General features: G+C 44.1%; 1 protein-coding gene across 2 annotated transcripts in view; it reads right to left on the bottom strand.

The window, feature by feature from the left end:
• TOM1L1 (target of myb1 like 1 membrane trafficking protein) overlaps nucleotides 1-16,098 on the bottom strand; it is a 57,354-nt gene that overhangs the window by 8,045 nt on the left and 33,211 nt on the right. For both annotated transcript variants that reach the window (XM_061615304.1, XM_061615303.1), the window contains 5 exons: nucleotides 12,559-12,692; nucleotides 7,640-7,700; nucleotides 6,726-6,846; nucleotides 4,316-4,418; nucleotides 3,959-4,019 (listed from right to left, as the gene is read on the bottom strand). In XM_061615304.1, the coding sequence (XP_061471288.1) occupies nucleotides 3,959-4,019; nucleotides 4,316-4,418; nucleotides 6,726-6,846; nucleotides 7,640-7,700; nucleotides 12,559-12,692 (480 nt within the window). The remainder of the gene's footprint in view (nucleotides 1-3,958; nucleotides 4,020-4,315; nucleotides 4,419-6,725; nucleotides 6,847-7,639; nucleotides 7,701-12,558; nucleotides 12,693-16,098) is intronic.

The following is a 16,098-nucleotide window of genomic DNA, read 5'->3' as shown; positions in this document are numbered from 1 at the left end:
GAAGGAACCCTGGGAGAGTACAAAACATCTGTAGTAGATTTTGTATTGGAATTCCGCAATAAATTAACATCAATGATGGAGATGGTGAAAAAGAATTTGAGTCAAGCACAGGAGAAGCAACGTTAGTGGTATGACAGAACAGCCAGGGAACGTGTGTATGATGTGGGAGATATGGTTATGGCGTTCATACCCAGGAAACATGACAAATTACAGGCTAACTGGGAAGGACCATATACCATCAGAGAAAGGCTTGACACAGTGACGTATGTAATCACCACAGACCAATTAAACAAAAGCAAAGTGGTTCATGTAAATATGTTGAAGCCTTACCATACCAGGGATGCACAGGTGTTGCAAGTTACCTTATTCCCTGAGGGAAGTGGGCCTGAACTTCCAGATTTGGTACAGGAAAGCAAAGACAAAGGAGGGGTAGATCAAGTGGAATGGTCAGAGGAGGTGAAGAAGGAAGTAAAAGAGGAGATTCTGAGAGTTTTGAAAACCTATAGGAATCTCTTTAGCAACAAACCTGGCCGAACCAGTATAGTTATACATTCCATTGATACTGGAGATCATGCCCCAATCAGATCTGTTCCATACCGTGTGAATGGGAAAGTTTTGAATGAGATCAAAAAGGAGGTGGAAGATATGCTGGAATTAGGAGTGATCAGGGAATCCATCAGTCCCTGGGCCTCAAGTATTGTCCTGGTTCCGAAAAAAGATGGAACGACCAGGTTTTGCATTGATTATCGGCTAATCAATAAAATTACTGTCCCAGATGCGTATCCTATGCCTAGGGTAGACGCAATGTTAGAGTTATTGGGGGCAGCAACCATTATCTCTACACTAGATCTCTGTAAAGGATTTTGGCAAATGGAACTAGACGAGCAATCCAGAGCCAAAACTGCCTTCAGTACACCAGATGGGTTATATGAGTTTGTGACCTTACCCATGGGACTAAGGAACTCACCAAGTTCATTTCAGAGGCTAATCAATACTGTGTTGCGAGGCATGTCAGATTTTGCAGTGGCCTATATCGATGACGTGGCCATTTTTAGCAAGTCGGTGCCTGAGCGTGTCCAACACCTGACAACAGTATTGGAGGCCTTAAGAAAAGCAGGCCTCACAATAAAAGCTAAGAAATGCCAGTTTGGACTAAAGGAAGTAATCTATTTAGGACATAAGGTGGGGAGTGGGAAAATCACCCCCTTATGGAGCAAGGTGGAGGCAATACAAGCGTGGCCGATCCCCTTAACCAAAAAACAAGTAAGGGCATTTCTGGGTGTGGCTGGATTTTATAGGAAGTTTGTGAGAAATTTTGGGGAAATAGCAACCCCCTTGCATGAATTAACAAAGAAGAAGTGTTCTGAGCGTGTGGTATGGACGGATGAATGTCAGAAGGCTTTTGATCTACTGAAGCAAGCCTTGTGCCAAGGACCCATATTAATAGCACCAGACTATGAGAAACCATTCATCGTGGCTACAGATGCGTCGGACCTGGCGCTGGGAGTCGTCTTGCTGCAGGAGAGAGAAGGCACCAGACATCCAGTGGCGTACCTGAGTCGCAAGCTGACGCCGAGGGAGAAAAACTATTCGTCGGTCCAGAAGGAGTGCCTAGCGGTCATGTGGGGACTGAACAAGTTGCGCCCATACGTGTGGGGACGAAGATTCACAGTGACTACGGATCATCGGGCCTTGTTATGGTTGCAGACTATGAAAAACCATAACACTATGCTGCAGAGGTGGTCCTGGGCCCTACAGGACTATCAAGTGGACTTCCAGTTCATAAAAGGCAAGGACAATGTACTGGCCGATGGACTTTCCAGGCAAGTGGCTGGGACTACAGTGACGTGACCAGATGGAGGAACAAAGAAAGACATTTTCCCCATAGAGACTTTTATTTGTTAACGTGACGTATAAATCCTGGAACAGGAATAATAATGCCGTTGTTTTAAGGGGGGGGAAATGTGATGTTCCTATATTAATGTATATATGGTAATTGTTGGTTGTTTAGAAGATATATGGTAAGTAGTGAAAGAGGAGGGGGAGTGAATGGGCAGTAGAATGCAAGATGATTGGCTGAGTGTTTAAAATGGCTGAACGTATAAAAGGAAGAGTGAGAGTGGAATCGGGGGGGAGAAGAGAACTGAGTGGGTTGCTTGGTGGGGTTTAGAGAGTTGTTTGCCAGGAGAGAGTGGAGAAGGAGGGGGGTGGAGTTCGGATTAGTATTGAGTAAAACCATATGCTTATGTGCCTTAAGAAGAAATCTTGTTAATCTTGTTAGCTTTGTTATCTGTAATAAATACTTAATTTGGTTTACCAAAGGCCTGATCCTTGGCTGGGGTTTCACAGACCAGAAGGGAGGGTAAGGTAATGACCAAGGCTGAAGGGGAACTGTAACAAATGGTGGCAGCGGTGAAGAGAATAACAATACCAGTATTCAGAGTCTCTGGGAATACTAGTATTGGGACGTTACTGGTGGTTGCCTAGCAGGGGGATCTGTTGAGATCTGTGCTAGAGCGGGGAGAGAAACCATAAGAGAGAGCGGTCCGGACTGGTGGAGTCCCTGGTGGTGCCTAGAGACAGGCAGTAACCACGAGCAGGTAGGAACCTGACAGGGAGAGCCAGGGAAGGACGCCTCACAGCCCCCAAGTCACATCACAAGCTGCTTCTGACACTCCCTTCAGTTTCAAGAGCAGTCTGCCATGAACAGTCATGGGGGCTATAAGGAGTGGGGGGGATCTAATTTCCCCTCGGGCTCATGGATCAGGCTTCCTGGCTCATTAGACCCTGGACAATAAATTTTGGGGGATTGTTTTAGGACGCATGTATCCTGTTTGCCCAACCTCCATTTTCCTCCCCTTCTGCTGTTAATAACTACACTGCAAGATCGTTGTAAGCTACTCTCACCTTCAACCCAACCTCACCAGAGCAGGAACTCCTCACTTTCCTCCTACCTTTTGGTGTTTTTATTTTGGGGTGGGGGGTTGGACACACTGCTATCCAATCCCAGCTACATTCATTTCCATGGGCAACTCACATTGAATTCCTATGGTCAGATCTCACTTCACTTCCTTGGGAGATTTACAAACAGGAACCAGGAAATGACCTTTCTAGGCAATGAAATGGTTCTGTTGATCCTTTTTATATCTTGCCATTTCCTTCATTGTCCCTTTTTGCTCCTTTCTCTCAGAGGAGGACAGAAATAGAGCAAGAGGCAATGGAGGAAGAGACACAGAGATATAACTTCCCCACCTTCCACTCTCTCCTCCGTGCTCCTAGCCTTCTCTCTCAGCTAACTTCTCCTGCCAGCAGATCAGTGGCATTTTGAACCCCCGCCCTGCTCTGCTCACCCCTTCATCTTGAGTGATCACTTCCAGCCACCCAGCCAATTGATTCAATGTTCTGTGCAGGGACCTCCCCCGCTTTAAAGGGTTTGTTTGTTTCCCTGCAAACATTGGGCTTCTGAATCTGCAGATATTTCCCTCTTGCACATAGATTGTGCTGTTTTGGCTACACAAGGACCAGCGCTTGGAAAATGAGGTCAATGTTAATAGGAGCGATTATATGAGTAAGTCATATGAATAATGCACTTGTTACAGTGAATGGATCAGGATCTTACCCATGAGCAAACACTGCACTGCTGGGCTAACAGGGATAGGGAACCTGTTGGCCCTCCATATGTTGCTGGACTCTAACTCCCATCATCCCTGGCCATTGGTCGTGTTGGCTTGGACTGATGGGAGTTGGGAGTCCAACAATACCTGGAGGACCTAACAGGTTCCTCATCCCTGCTGTAGTCTCTCACACACATAATTATCGTTTGGCATTAGGGCACCTTATCAGTGCGTTTCTGTAAAAGACTGGGTTTGATCACTTACACGTACAGAAAATATGTGCAAAGTCTTTTATCTGCATCACTTGCTACTGAACAAGGACTGAGAAATAGTTTGCTACTCACGTTGATGTATGTGGAACCACTTGGGAAAATTTGGCATGTGTTTTGTGCTTCTGTTGTGAACCTGAAAGAGGAAACAAATGCACTGGAAGACACCAAGAAGCCATAACTGAAATTCCTGACTTTAACTCCAAGATCATCACAGGACATCCAATTTTCTGGCTCTCTCCGCCCTCCCTTTCAGTCTGTCTTCCAGAAATTAGCTTACAAAACAAAAGGCCTGGATCTAACAAATGTTTGCCTAGTTATTTGGACAAGCTTCCAAAGACAGGACATTATGTGACATTCCAATTTTCAATTTCACTTATCAACTTTCAAATCCCTTTTAAAAGTTTAAAAGACTTCAAAATCATTACTTACAGGGACTGTGAAGCATTTGCAGCAGTGAGTGAGTGCAGTTGAGGGTAAAGTGATGGCTGAGTGGGATGAGGGCTTGAAACAGCAACACTTTGTGATTGGCAGTCTAAAAGCAAGAAAAAAGTTGGCATGATCACAAGATTTTTTTTCTACAAATCTTTAAAACACAGGAACCATCAGGTAATGTACCCAATTATTTGGTAGGAACCTTAACATAGTGCTAGGGAAGGGTTTATTATCAGGGTGATGAGGGCAGATTATATGCATGTACATACACACATGGTGTGTGTGTGTATCGTATTTTAGAATCAGAAAGAGCAAACCGCTGTGGGAAGGTGAATCCTCTCTGACGTTCTGTCGCCCCAAGCATTCTACTTTCAGTCCGGTTCCGATAACATATGCAAGTGAGCCAGGCTGGGAAGAAAAGTGCCTGAAGCAATAAAAACGGGATGTAACAAGGTGGACATGAAGAACACAACTCATCCAGCGGTGGCTGGAGTGAATGGGGACCTGCCCCACCAATCCCAATCTGCCCTCAGCTAGTCCCCTCTTGCCTACCTTCTTATTTACAGCCAATCGGGGAGGAGGGGAGGGGTGGATCTGTCTGCCATTGGCTCTGGTTCCATCTTCTGTTAGTCACCCGGCCTTTTGCCCTACCAGTCCTAATAGGCACCAACCATTACTCCTGCCCCCATGCACATCATCTGATGTTAAAATGAAAAGTCATCTCTGAACCGGGCAGAAAAGTGAACAAACAAATCCACACACACGGACCGAGGACGCATTTCCTTTGACCCTTATAAAAAGAAGCAGAGGACTGCATGGAAATTATGATGAGGAAAGACAGGCCCTCCACCTACAACTCCCCCACTATACAATCACACACATTCATTTTCTCTGGCATGTAAGTGCTACAGACACATGCAAACTCACTCAAGAGAGAAATAAAATATATAGAGAAAAAATATAGAAACAAAATATAGTTTTGAGGTACGATAATGGCCTCTGTTTCTGGTGATCTCAGATCAGGACATTGGCCTAGGGCACAGCTCAAAAAGCAGAATTCAGTGATACATTATTTCTGTTTGAAGCTCTGGAAGATCGGGGTGGGAGTGTTTTGTTTCCATTATCCAAACCTCCATTTGGGAATTCATGTGCAGCTCAGTTCATAATGGCCTGCCTCAGATTATCATCATTCCTGGCTCCATAAGCTATAGTTTATGAAGCTGGGAACAAGCATTGGGACTAAGCACTCCCTCCCTCCCCGCACACGCCAGCTTTGGCACAAATATTCTAGCTTGAATTCCACCAGAGTTTCCCACCTGAAGTGGGGAATGTTGACTTAATGTCAGTTAACAAACCCGGAAAATAAGCCAGGATGTGAACAGACATAACAAGAAACCCTAGCTTAATATAAGCCAGGTGAATTGTGGAAACAAAGGAGGGGCAAATGAGGAACATCTGGTCCCAGTGCTCTTTTCTGGCTTCATCAACCACAGCTTATGAAGCCAGGAATTTTCGTCTGAATCAGGCCATTGCCTCTCTGCATGTGGACAAAATATTCTGCAAGTCATAGATTAAAAACAGGGCAGCCCCTTTGCACACAGATCACAGTATGTGTGGATTCTTTACAATTCATAGTGGAGGCTATGCTGGTGGCCAGGGTGGGGGTGCAACATAGAGAGATAGGGAAGAATCACAGCAATGGTGCACATCTAAGCATACCAAGAATAAACTGGGCAGGGAGAGAGCAATTGTCATAGCTATTTTTCTCTTTGTGCCTAATAATTATAGGAAAGGTATAATTCAGTAATTATTTCTTAGGTCATTGCACTAGGTCTGCATACCAATTTCATTGTCTATTTCAATAGTTTGTGTGCAGAACCAGTGAGCTGATAGAGGAGCTCCTGAGGAATAATCGTATGTGATCTGAAACATGGGAAGGTGAAACTTCCCCCAGTTCCCTCCTTAAATGTTCCTCAGGCTTCTAGATGACAGTCTGCATGACTTGTGTGTTACGACTGAAATGCACCAGCAAAGATCTGGAACATGGGAAGCTGCCTTATATCGAGTCAGACCAATTGGTCCAGCTAGCTCAGTCTACATTGACTCTCAGCAGCTCTGCAGGGTTTCAGACAGGGGCTGTTCCTAGCCCTGCCTGGAGATGCCTGGGACTGAACCTGGGAGCTTCCGCCTGCAAAGCAGATGCTCTACCACTGAACTATGGCCCTTCGCCAACAAAAACAACAGGGAATGCTACAATAGGCACCTCTCCTGTCTGAAATTTCTTTCGTCTCTCTGATCCCCAACCCACATCTATAGGACCTGGACTCTGATGAGTCTGTTTTTATCTCTTCCCACAAAGTCCATAGTATTCTGTTAAAACATTAGTGAGCTTAAGCTTTTTACTTACTTAGTTCTGAAAACTGTGGAGTCACAGGGCCAACTTCCCCAGGCTTTGGCACAGTAGGAGAAAAACTGGACTCCAAGTCAAGCAAATCACATGAAGGAGCAGATGGCTGGTTGCCACTGACCTTGAAATGAAAGAAAGAGACCAGAGGTTACACCTAGTGGTGCCTCCTAAGTGTACATCAAATGTTCAATTTGCAATAAGAAATCGCCATCAAGGGTCTTGTTGCTTTCTTATTGAAGCAGATCTTGCTGGCAGTAAGGATCTATTCAGGTCATCAGTCTGTCATCTATGGTTCAGTAAGCACCAGCTCTATCAATGTAATACAAAGGTTCTCAGATCAAGTAAGAGAATAAGTGGCAGCTAATTTTGCACCAATCCAGAAGAGCACTTTACACTTCAAGGTAACTACAGCCAGAACTAAATGAGAAAAAATTACCTTATGTAAGGGCAGAGCTTAACAGCTGTCATTTGGAGAAGCAGGTAGAGTGGTCACAAGCTCACAAGCATGGCCTCCCCACCCCCAGCCTCCTTTTGTAGCAGCTTTCCCCTCCTCCATGTTTAGAAGTGGATTTGATATTTATGATAAAGCTAACAAAACTGTGTCTGATTCCATCGCCTAGACATATTTGGTTACTTATTCAGTGATGGCTGAACCAGTAAATGATGCTTTGTCCTCTTTGGAACACTAAATCAAGAGATGAAGACCGCAATTTTACACACACTTATTGAGAAAGAAGCCTCGCCGTACTGGACTTGCTTCTGAGTAAACATGCCTAGACTTGGAAGGCACGAACTACTAACATTGCAAATTGACTCCAGAGACCAAAGAATATAACAATATCAGAGGTTCCAGATGCTTGTCTTAACAAGAGAAGGCTGTTTCTTGGGCCAGAAGGTTGCTGTTAATTACTTACTGCCACACTTTCATTTTGAATCCTCAAATTCTCCAAGAAGCGTACTCTGTTTCGAGAGAACCTGTATGAAATGGTAACAAGCAATACCTCAGTTTCAAGCCATGCAGTTATGATGAAAAACAGAAGTCTTTTGTAATCCTTAGTTCAAAGATCCTAAAGGCTACCATAAAAAAAGAGACAGACCACTATAGACAAATAACTTCATCTTTTTTTTTTTTTACATTTGGATTTGATCAGCATGAAGTATGGCTTTCTGCAGCACTCTCCATATTTGTGCAGGACATCTGCTCATTTACGTTTATTTATTTATTTAAGAATTTATATGTCACCATTAAAAAAAACCCTCAAGGCAGCTTATGGTTACTATCTTAAAAACCAACATATAAAACCATTATCTAAAAATCTGTCCACTTAAAACAGCAGCATCGCCCACTTCTAAATCGGACCAATGAACACATTACAATTTAAAACAGACAGCAATGATACGAATAACAGAAGGAGGAAATAAAATGCAGGTGATAACCCTGCAACAATGGAAACCTCTGTTTTGCTTCTATTGTGAAATAAGAGGTATGGTTTCCTGAAACCAAGCCAGTCCTTGTAACTAGCATATGACCTCAAAATGAAATACTAGTGCAAACTTAAAAAAATAAGGAATCTCTGCAGAGCAGAACTACTGGCTAAGGCTAAATTATACGTAGGGTATTTTTCCTTGAATAGAACACTAGAAATATGCAGTGCACAGAAAATCAATAGTACTGTACATGAGCGGGCAGTTCTGCCGGATGAGGGCCACAGGTGCCACAGGAAACAAGGGCTTGTGGCACTCTTGGATAGACCATCAGAAGAATCCTGCTGGATCAGGCCAAAAGTCCATCTAATCAAGCAGGGCCAGCACCAGGCATAACTGGGCCCTTGGGCACCAGCCTGCCCCGGGCCCATGGCATCCACCCGCACCTACCTCTCCCACTGTGGTAAATGCTGGCCGCACATGCATGCCATCAACTAAGATGGCGGCGGAGGCATTGGCCCCTTAGGGAAGCCTTGGCAGCTAGCTTGGCTGATGTCAGACATGCAGGCAGCAGAGCCAGCATTCACCCCAATGAAAGACGTAGGTGGAACGTGCACGCCTGCACGGTTGTAGGGGGTGTGAGCGTGGGAACTCACTTTCTGCGATCTGCAGCAAGGTCAGCAGCTGACCCTGCCGCAGATCATGGAATGGGAGTGCTAACCACCCACCCTAAGGAGGGGCCCCTCTGGGACCCGGGGCCTGACCTGGCCGCCCTCTGGTGCTGGCCCTTTAATCAAGCATCCTATTCTAATAGTGGCCAACCAGATGTCTATGGGAAGCCCATAAGCAGGTCCTGAGCACAAAGCAGCACTCTCCCCACTTGCAATTCCCAGCAAGTGGTATTCAGAGGCATACTGTCTCCAACCATGAAAGTAGAACATAGTCTTAATCTCCATGAATTTGTCCAAGTCCTTTTTAAAGCCATCCAAGTTGTTGGCTATCATAGTGAATACCTATGAGCTAAAAAAGCCTGTCCTGAGCCCTACCCTCTATTCAGTTTCATTAGATCCTAGATTCATAAGAACATAAGAAGAGCCTGCTGGATCAGGCCAGTGGCCCATCTAGTCCAGCATCCTGTTCTCACAGTGGCCAACCAGGGGCCTGGGGGAAGCCCGCAAGCAGGACCCGAGTGTAAGAACACTCTCCCCTCCTGAGGCTTCCGGCAACTGGTTTTCAGAAGCATGCTGCCTCTGACTAGGGTGGCAGAGCACAGCCACCACGGCTAGTAGCCATTGATAGCTCTGTCCTCCATGAATTTGTCTAATCTTTTAAAGCCATCCAAGCTGGTGGCCATTACTGCATCTTGTGGGAGCAAATTCCATAGTTTAACTATGCGCTGAGTAAGGAAGTACTTCCTTTTGTCTGTCCTGAATCTTCCAACATTCAGCTTCTTTGAATGTCCACGAGTTCTAGTATTATGAGAGAGGGAGAAGAACTTTTCTCTATCCACTTTCTCAATGCTATGCATAATTTTATACACTTCTATCATGTCTCCTCTGACCCGCCTTTTCTCTAAACTAAAAAGCCCCAAATGCTGCAACCTTTCCTCGTAAGGGAGTCGCTCCATCCCCTTGATCATTCTGGTTGCCCTCTTCTGAACCTTTTCCAACTCTATAATATCCTTTTTGAAATGAGGCGACCAGAACTGTACACAGTATTCCAAATGCGGCCGCACCATAGATTTATACAATGGCATTATGATATCGGCTGTTTTATTTTCAATACCTTTCCTAATTATCGCTAGCATGGAATTTGCCTTTTTCACAGCTGCCGCACACTGGGTCGACATTTTCATCGTGCTGTCTGCTACAACCCCGAGGTCTCTCTCCTGGTCGGTCACCGCCAGTTCAGACCCCATGAGCGTATATGTGAAATTAAGATTTTTTGCTCCAATATGCATAATTTTACACTTGTTTATATTGAATTGCATTTGCCATTTTTCCGCCCATTCACTCAGTTTGGAGAGGTCTTTTTGGAGCTCTTCGCAATCCCTTTTTGTTTTAACAACCCTGAACACTTTAGTGTCGTCAGTAAACTTGGCCACTTCACTGCTCACTCTTAATTCTAGGTCATTAATGAACAAGTTGAAAAGTACAGGTCCCAATACCGATCCTTGAGGGACTCCACTTTCTACAGCCCTCCATTGGGAGAACTGTCCATTTATTCCTACTCTCTGCTTTCTGCTTCTCAACCAATTCCTTATCCACAAGAGGACCTCTCCTCTTATTCCATGACTGCTAAGCTTCCTCAGAAGTCTTTGGTGAGGTACCTTGTCAAAAGCTTTTTGAAAGTCTAAGTACACTATGTCCACTGGATCACCTCTATCTATTCATTAGGTCCTACAAAGAAAAACATCTCCCGAATCATTTTCTCCACACCATGCATACACACCTCTATTTTGCCCCTGCTTATTTGCGTGTTTTCTAAACAAAAAAGCCCCAAACATTGTAACCTTTTCTCATAGAGGAGTTGTGCCAGCCCTTTGATCATTTGGGTTGCCCTTTTGTGCAAAATATCCTTTTTGAGGCACAACAACCAGAACTGTACACAGTATTCCAAGTGTAGTCACACCTCAGATTTCTATAAAGGCAAATCTTAACTATGGTTATTAAACAAGTCAGCTTCATAAACCACAGTTTGACATTGACTCATTTTAAAAAACCAATTAAGACTAAACACAGTTTGTCTGGTTTCAGATATAATGATAAACTATGGTTAGTTAAAAATGGAAGCCAAATCTTCCAATCTCCTCCTCATAACTGCACTAGAGGAGGTTATATCTGAATGAAACTAGTGTCTTTTATTCCTGGCACACTGACCTCTTCTTTAGTTCAAAAATGAGGAAGGCAAGGAGAGTTTACTCATCAATACTTATGGCCAAAAGCAACGTTATATCTACATAAAGGTAATGGACCTACTCAACCGCACTTTAGAAGCGGTTACTGACTTGGGGGGGGGAATGGTTTGCAAACCTTTTCAATATACTTCTCAAAAATCACAGCAAAAAATGTTAATGTGACAACCAACACCTGAGACAAATCACATTGCCCTCTACTGTGGATTCTACTGTGTTTCAATCTCTATGATTGCTGCAATCTGAACTTCAAACACAAACTTGGTCCCCTGATATGATACAGGATTTTTAAAAATGTCTCCTGTATCCTGGGTTTTTACTAACACTAAACACAACAGGTTCTACACCCTTCCTTAACAGGCAATCAAAGCACGTTTAGGACTTGTCCTCCACATTTAAGTGGCCAAACCATGCTTTGCAAGAAAGGGTAGGTGGGTGTACGGTATATGTCATATTCTTGCGATAGCCAAACAATCAAGAGTCACCAAATAGACAAACCTCAGTCTCTGAGCGGACCTTGAAAACATGTTATCCTCTCAGTTCTTTTTTTAGTTTGCTGTTTCCAGAAACCCATACCAAGGAGATTTTTGTCAGTGCTTCCTCTTTAAGACACACTTCTCGAGAGAAAGACAGAAATTAGCCCCATAACTCAAGCAGGTGTCTAGGATGTTTGTCTAATGGGGCCATTCCTGTCTCTCCTGAGAAATATGTCTTGAAGAACTTAAAATACACAGAAAATAATGTAAGCCAGTGTGGTGTAGTAGTTAAGGTGTTGGACTACTACCTGGGAGACCAGGGTTCGAATCCCCACACAACCATGAAGCTCACTGGGTGACCTTGGGCCAGTCACTGCCTCTCATCCTCAGAGGGAGGCAATGGTAAACCCCCTCTGAATACCGCTTACCATGAAAACCCTATTCATAGGGTCGCCATAAGTCAAAATCGACTTGAAGGCAGTCCATTTCCATAGTAGACATTCGAAACTGAGCCTGTTCAGGTATGATCTCCCTGGAACTCTACCCAGGATGGGATTAGGAGTGGGTCACAGGCTCCCTCTCCTGCTCCTTTGTTCTCAGAATGCTAGATTTTGCAGTCACTCATATGCAAATCTCCCAAGGTCAGAGAGAGAGCCCACATTCATCCAACCAAGCACAGGATCCATTGGTTCAGACATTCACTTCTCTCCAAAGTGAGAGGGACAGGTGAGGAAGCACATGAGGTCCACTCCTGAGGAACAATCCCAGGGGACAAAACAACATCCAAAGAGCTTCTTTACTAGCTCAGTCACAACTACTTCGTGCAGGGGAGGGCAACCTGTGGTCCTTCAAATGTTGGGACTCCAGCTCCCATCATCCCTGACCGTTGGCCAATATTGGCTGGGGTTGAGGAATTGGAATCCAGCAACATCTGGAGAGCCACATATTCCCCACCTCTGATGCTGGCATAGCTGTGTGTACAAGAAATCAGTTCACAGTGTGTATAGAACAGCTTTACCTTTCATGTCCCAGTAGGACATTATTCAGATTTTCATTCACTTGTATCAGTTCAGTGATCACGTCTTCATTCTGCAGAGTTGCTATAAGTTCCATTATTCTCTCTTGCATTACCCGACACGTTTTATAGAGCTTCTGCCAAGGGATGAAAGAAAGGAGATTGGCTATTAGCATTTGGATGGCAGGAACAATGGATGTCAAAGATACATTGATTATATCTAAGGCATACAACCATAGGCTCTTCACTTTTCTGGGGATCACAGGCAGGGCCAACACTTAAATGCGGCAAGGTGAAGCAAGTTACTTCAGTGTAGGGATGGAATCCTCTCCTTTTTTATGTTTTAAGTGTGGCCCCCTAGTGGTCATTAATGATCCAATTCCTTTGTCCTCTGATATCTTTTCATTTTTCCTATCTCCAATATTTTTTGGTTTGCAGAGAATTATCAACCAGATGCCTATGGGAAACCCACAAGCAGGACCTCAGTTCAACAGCGCTCTCTCCACACATGCTCCCCCAGCAACTGGTATTCAGAGACACAGAACCTCTGACACTGAAGGTTACACCGGCGGCTGCATGGGGGAGGAAGAAAAAGTCCTCTCTCCTCACTCCATGCAGAATGATAGACTCCTCCATCACATCTGTCCCCACCCATCATCTTTTTTTCTAAGCTAAAGAGCCCAAAATACATTAGCAGTCATTCCATGTAGGAAAGATGCCCGCTCCAACCACTTGATGATTTCTATTATCCTTTCCTGCAACCAAAAAGGGTTGCTAGGACAAAGCCTGATCACCCTGCTCTTTGCACACTCTCACACCATGATAACACCCCACCTTTCAGTGAAGAGGGGTCTTCATGTCGGAATCACACACTTTTCATATGCATCAAGGTGGCCTATGAAGCAAATACACACTCCCTGCACTTAATTTACAGAAGACGCCCCCTGCTTTCATTCAAACACATGTTGGCATTCTTTGAAAAGGTGTGGGCGAAAGAAAGAAGCACGAATGCATGCCCAACTACAGGGGGAAGAAAGAAAAATGAAGGAACTACAAAAAGAACAAAACACAGTGCTTTGCTATGTTGGATCATGTCCATCCAGCACTCAACATCCAACAGCAGCCAGATATATGCCCTCGGAAAGGTTACAAGTAAGGCATGAAGAGAACCATTCTTTATTGCAGGGGTAGGGAGCCTGTGGTCCTCTAGATGTTGCTGGGACTCCCAACTCCAGCCCCAGCCAGCATTGCCAATGATCAGGCATGATGGGAGATGTAGTCCAGAAACATCTGGGAGGCCCATCCCTGTTTTATTGTTTGTCCCTAACATTTGGTAATCAGTAGTGATGTCTTCATGTTTAGTTATCATGTTCTCCATAAATTAGTCTAAAAACAAGACGCATGTTTACTGCTGCCCTGGGCTCCTACTGGAAGGAAGGGAGGGATATAAATCTAATAAATAAATAAATAATGCCCACATCTTTTGGTGTCATGCTGATGCTGCAACAGCCTTGAATTGTGCCTTGGGGGTAGAAAATTAGCTCCATGTCACCAAAGATCAGAAGCTTAGAGATGCTTTAGAAAAGACCCATGAGGTGCACCAATTAAAATGTTTGTTCTTGTTCAGCAGCAGTGTCTCCAACTGGCCTGGGTGCAGATGCCGATGAACAAATTCCATATGGGTTATAAATCTGATGGCCCTTCACATTTGAACAAGAATCCTTCAGTTTTGGAGGAAGCAAAAACAACAACAAACCCCTCATAAAAGATGCATGTGGGAGAGGAAAGGAGTTTCTACACACAATCTATAACAAATCAGTGTATACAACTGGCATGCGTTTTCCTACTGTTTTTATGATGTGGCTGCATGTACTATTATATTTTTAGTTGCACTGTTCTATATCAATTCTAAGCCACAAGGTGTTGATGAAATGACAGCCCCAGACAAGAACTGGGTATGTCCAGAGACTCAAGAGAAATGAAGCTGTCACTAGGGTATGTCCAAGAAGTGACAGAATGCATATATATGTATTTCTGGTCATTCACAAAATTAATCTGGCATTATCACTAGTCACCAAATTTCAGACATGAAATGTTTATTTATTTCTAAGATTTCTTACCAGCCGTCCACCAAAAGGTATCAGGGTGGGTTACAACAAATTAATATACAATTATAAAACAGATAAAAACATTGCAATTACAAAACATTGCAACTCCAAATGGAGAACAGTATTCACTAATAGGCAAAAAAACCTTGCTGTTTAACAACATACCTATAGCCAATAGATATTTCTATCAAACTTTAAAAAGCAAGGAAATTGGGCAGCTATAGTGAATGCACCAGAGAGTGGGAGACCTGAACTCCTCTCTGAGATATTGGACTGCCCTACAAATTTGTAAAAATGCAAACACCATTTGGGTTGGTCTTTCTCAGTCCAATCCACTTGCTGTGTAGCTTGGAAGAATTTGGTAGAAGAAGAAGGAGAAGGAGGGGATTGGAAGGGGATGAGGGAGGGGAAGGGAAGGGTGAAGGAAGGGGGAGGGAAGGGGCAAGAGGGAGGTGATGGGAGGGAGGGTAAAGCAGGTTTGATCATTTGCATGCGTTTTGAGTTCAGTGGGATTTACTCCTGTGCAATCATGCTTAGGGTAGGTGAAATTGACCTGGGGGAGGGTCAGGAATGGGAGAGGGAAGGAGGAAGGGAGGAGATTGGGTGGGTGGGCACTGGGCAGAGAGGAAGCCCCTTTCCAAAAGGAAAACACTGAGAACAGTATCATTCTTTTTCAAGGTTTCGCCCAACTTTTTATTCTACAGCAGGCACATGTAGCTTCCCACCCAAATTTAAACCAAAGCTGTCCCTGGCCACATCCACACCAGACTTTGATTTCACTTTAGACAGTCATGGCTTCTCCCAAAGAATCCTGGGAAGCATAGTTAGTGAAGGGTGCTGAGAGTTGCTAGGTGACACCCTATTCCCCTCACAGAGCTTCAGTCAGAGCAGCTGACTGTTGAACCACTTTGGCCACTGGAGCTCTCTCAGGGGAATAGGAGTCTCCTCTCAGCACCCTTCAGAAACTATACTTCCCAGGATTCTCTGGGGGAAGGCATGACTGTCTCAGGTGAAATAAAGATTTGGTGTGGGTGTGGCCCCGATTAGGCAAGCCAAGCAGCTGCGAGTCTGGCTTTTAGAACACTGACAGTTGGTTCTTACTGAGCATGCCCGACGCTATCATTCAGTTCAATACAAAATGTCTTAAATTAATTAAAAATCAGCCAGACATTTTTTAAACTTTTAAACTGCAGAAGATGAAGGTCAGAGTATGGGGCAAGGTCAGTAATACGATTACAGGTATTCTGTGAACATGGCTGATTTTTAATTAAATTCAACAAATTATGAGAAGTCACACAGAAAATAAGTCCCACAGGGATCTGGTTTTTCTCTCTCTTTTTACACTTTGAACTCTCGATTCTCACTGACTGTTTTGTGTATCACCATGAAAGAGGGTTGTTAAGCAAGTGTTTCTGAGTTCAGGATTATAAGGTTT

Source organism: Rhineura floridana, chromosome 3 (assembly GCF_030035675.1).
Source record: "Rhineura floridana isolate rRhiFlo1 chromosome 3, rRhiFlo1.hap2, whole genome shotgun sequence".
Classification (NCBI taxonomy): Eukaryota; Metazoa; Chordata; class Lepidosauria; order Squamata; family Rhineuridae; genus Rhineura; species Rhineura floridana.
This window is presented reverse-complemented; position numbering and strand designations above follow the sequence as displayed.